Source organism: Phytophthora parasitica, assembly GCF_000247585.1.
Source record: "Phytophthora parasitica INRA-310 unplaced genomic scaffold supercont2.160, whole genome shotgun sequence".
NCBI classification, from domain to species: domain Eukaryota; phylum Oomycota; class Peronosporomycetes; order Peronosporales; family Peronosporaceae; genus Phytophthora; species Phytophthora nicotianae.
Window position 1 is genome coordinate 24,163 of NW_008649146.1, and position 2,124 is coordinate 26,286.

General features: G+C 47.6%; 1 protein-coding gene across 1 annotated transcript; it reads right to left on the reverse strand.

Moving 5' to 3' along the window:
* Positions 1-1,574: 1,574 nt before the first annotated feature.
* PPTG_19722 (hypothetical protein) lies at positions 1,575-1,916 on the reverse strand (the record flags this gene model as incomplete). The annotated part of the gene is made up of 1 exon (XM_008918230.1): positions 1,575-1,916. One exon carries the CDS (start codon positions 1,914-1,916, stop codon positions 1,575-1,577), a length of 342 nt encoding a protein of 113 aa, XP_008916478.1.
* Between the last annotated feature and the right edge of the window lie 208 nt (positions 1,917-2,124).

Consider the following 2,124-nt stretch of genomic DNA (forward strand, 5'->3'; position numbering starts at 1 on the left):
AGATCAGCGTTGCGGTCTCGCAGTGACTTGACTTCAGACGGTTTGAGAACGATGCCCAAATTCCATTCCCGCTGGACCTCAAAGTAGTTACCCGCAGCTTTACGCACAAATTTCTGGTTGCGACATAATACTTTAATAGGAAAATCGCGGAGACCGCGAGAAGTGCCGGAGAGCCATGGCGTGCTGCGCACAAGGAGAAGGGAGCAATGGAGACGGGAACCACGAGTGAGCAACTCCATTGTAGTGTGCGCTGGATGATGTGAGCGATTGTTTCCTCACATCCCCCTAAGTACGAAAAAAATAAGTACTGGCACCAGAGTACCGGCGCTTTTATTGTGTTATGTGTTACTGCCACCAGTAGTTTTTATATTTATTTTAGTTACTGTTTTACACAGTTGCCTCGATTCGGTCTTCTGGATAGTGCTGTGTAGAAGTAACATAGTATCGGTGGATTCCATGCATTTCCTGCAACCGATGTAAGAACTCAGTCTATAGTGAATCTATAAGATTTACAGTCGTAAAAGTGTGCAGAGGCATTGAATCGGAAGGCAGGTTACTCCATGGTTGCCGAATGATAAGCAGATGGTACACGCTTGCATTGGCTTATAATTTATATCACATCAGTAAAACGACGATTGAAGTCTTCTAGAATCACGTTGTTCAGCAAAGCCCAGACTGTGGACCCCACACTATCAATACCGTACGATATTCGTAAATGTGCTCAATTTGCATAAAACGTTAGACAGTCTGGGCTTCCCTGTTTGTATACAGTCCTTTGTCTTAGGTAGTGCTCTGAGTTAACTTAACGAATTTTCCTTGTTGGGGCACTGGACTCATCTGAATCCGATCGTGAAGAAACGTGTAAAATGGTTTTGTGTACCGTGGCTGGTAATTCAGGATAGACAAGCAAATCTCAGTCATATGCTAAGGGAAGTGATCAATTCGAGGCCGGTTTGCAGGAGCAATTTTAGGAAAGGCACTGCGTCGGACTCCAGCCTCGGAAATCATAAGTTTTGACAGTTCTGGAAACCTCCAGAATCTCTCTTTTTTAACAAGGTGATTGGCACATAATATGACAGTGTTGGTCGCTGTATTGTTACTTATAGAAACCACTGAAATTGTGGCGGAGGTTCTATTAAAGGCCGGGATTAGACTTGTCTTGAGTATATTCATTAGTACACCAGCATCAGGGGTAGGCCTACTAGAACGGTGCATATCGGTCGTGCTTAAGTCATTATGATAGGTTACTAGGTTTGAGAGGTGATGCCATTTTGGAAAGGACTGTATTTCCAGAAGCACGCGGACACAGACAGCGCTCGAAATGTCGAGCGGGGCGCCGGCCCTGCTCGAGTCCCCAGAGCTCGCTGCCACCCGGAGAACGTCGTACGGCTGCTCATGCGTCATGGATAGCGACTCCCACTTTTTGCTGAAGTCAAGACCTCCTGTGTGATGTAAAACCGCCAGCCAGGGTGGGGGTAACGCTGCCGGATTGACAGACGCACAGATTCGACAAATTTGGTAGAGCAATCTTTTAGTTCCACATACTTATGAGGTCGTACTGACAATTGATGTGCCTAAACTACTGTAGAATCTACAATATCACTGCCAGTGTCAACGCTTGGCGACATCGAGGTCGTCTTCTTGGAAGGCTTAGCACCTGAACTACTCGTGTTCGCGTGTTTGCGCCCTTTAGCTCCCGATCTGGCGGTGGACGCTTCAATTTCCTGTAAGACCTCATGTGTCAAGAGCCGTCCGCCGACGGAAACGCGCTTGCGCTTCTGGCCGCGGTCTTTGCTTGGTGGAGTTGGCATTGTGAGGATCTCGTCTTCGACAAGTGCCTTCATATGCAGCCATGTGGCAAGCAGGACGTGGCGAGGCGCCCCATTTCGTGTGAAATTGTTCAAACGGGCGCCCATCTTAACTAAAGACAAGGGAAACAGTCCACAAGCTTTGAACCCTGTCTTAACATTTCGACCGATCCCAGCCCCTCGCCAGGCCATACTAGCCACTTGAATCGCATCGTCTTTGCTATTGTTGTAGTATCCGTTCTCGTCTTCCTCCACGAGCTCCCCAAGCAGAGCTTGTATCTTGCTCTTCAGTGTAGCGAAAACGGCTTCGTTTAAT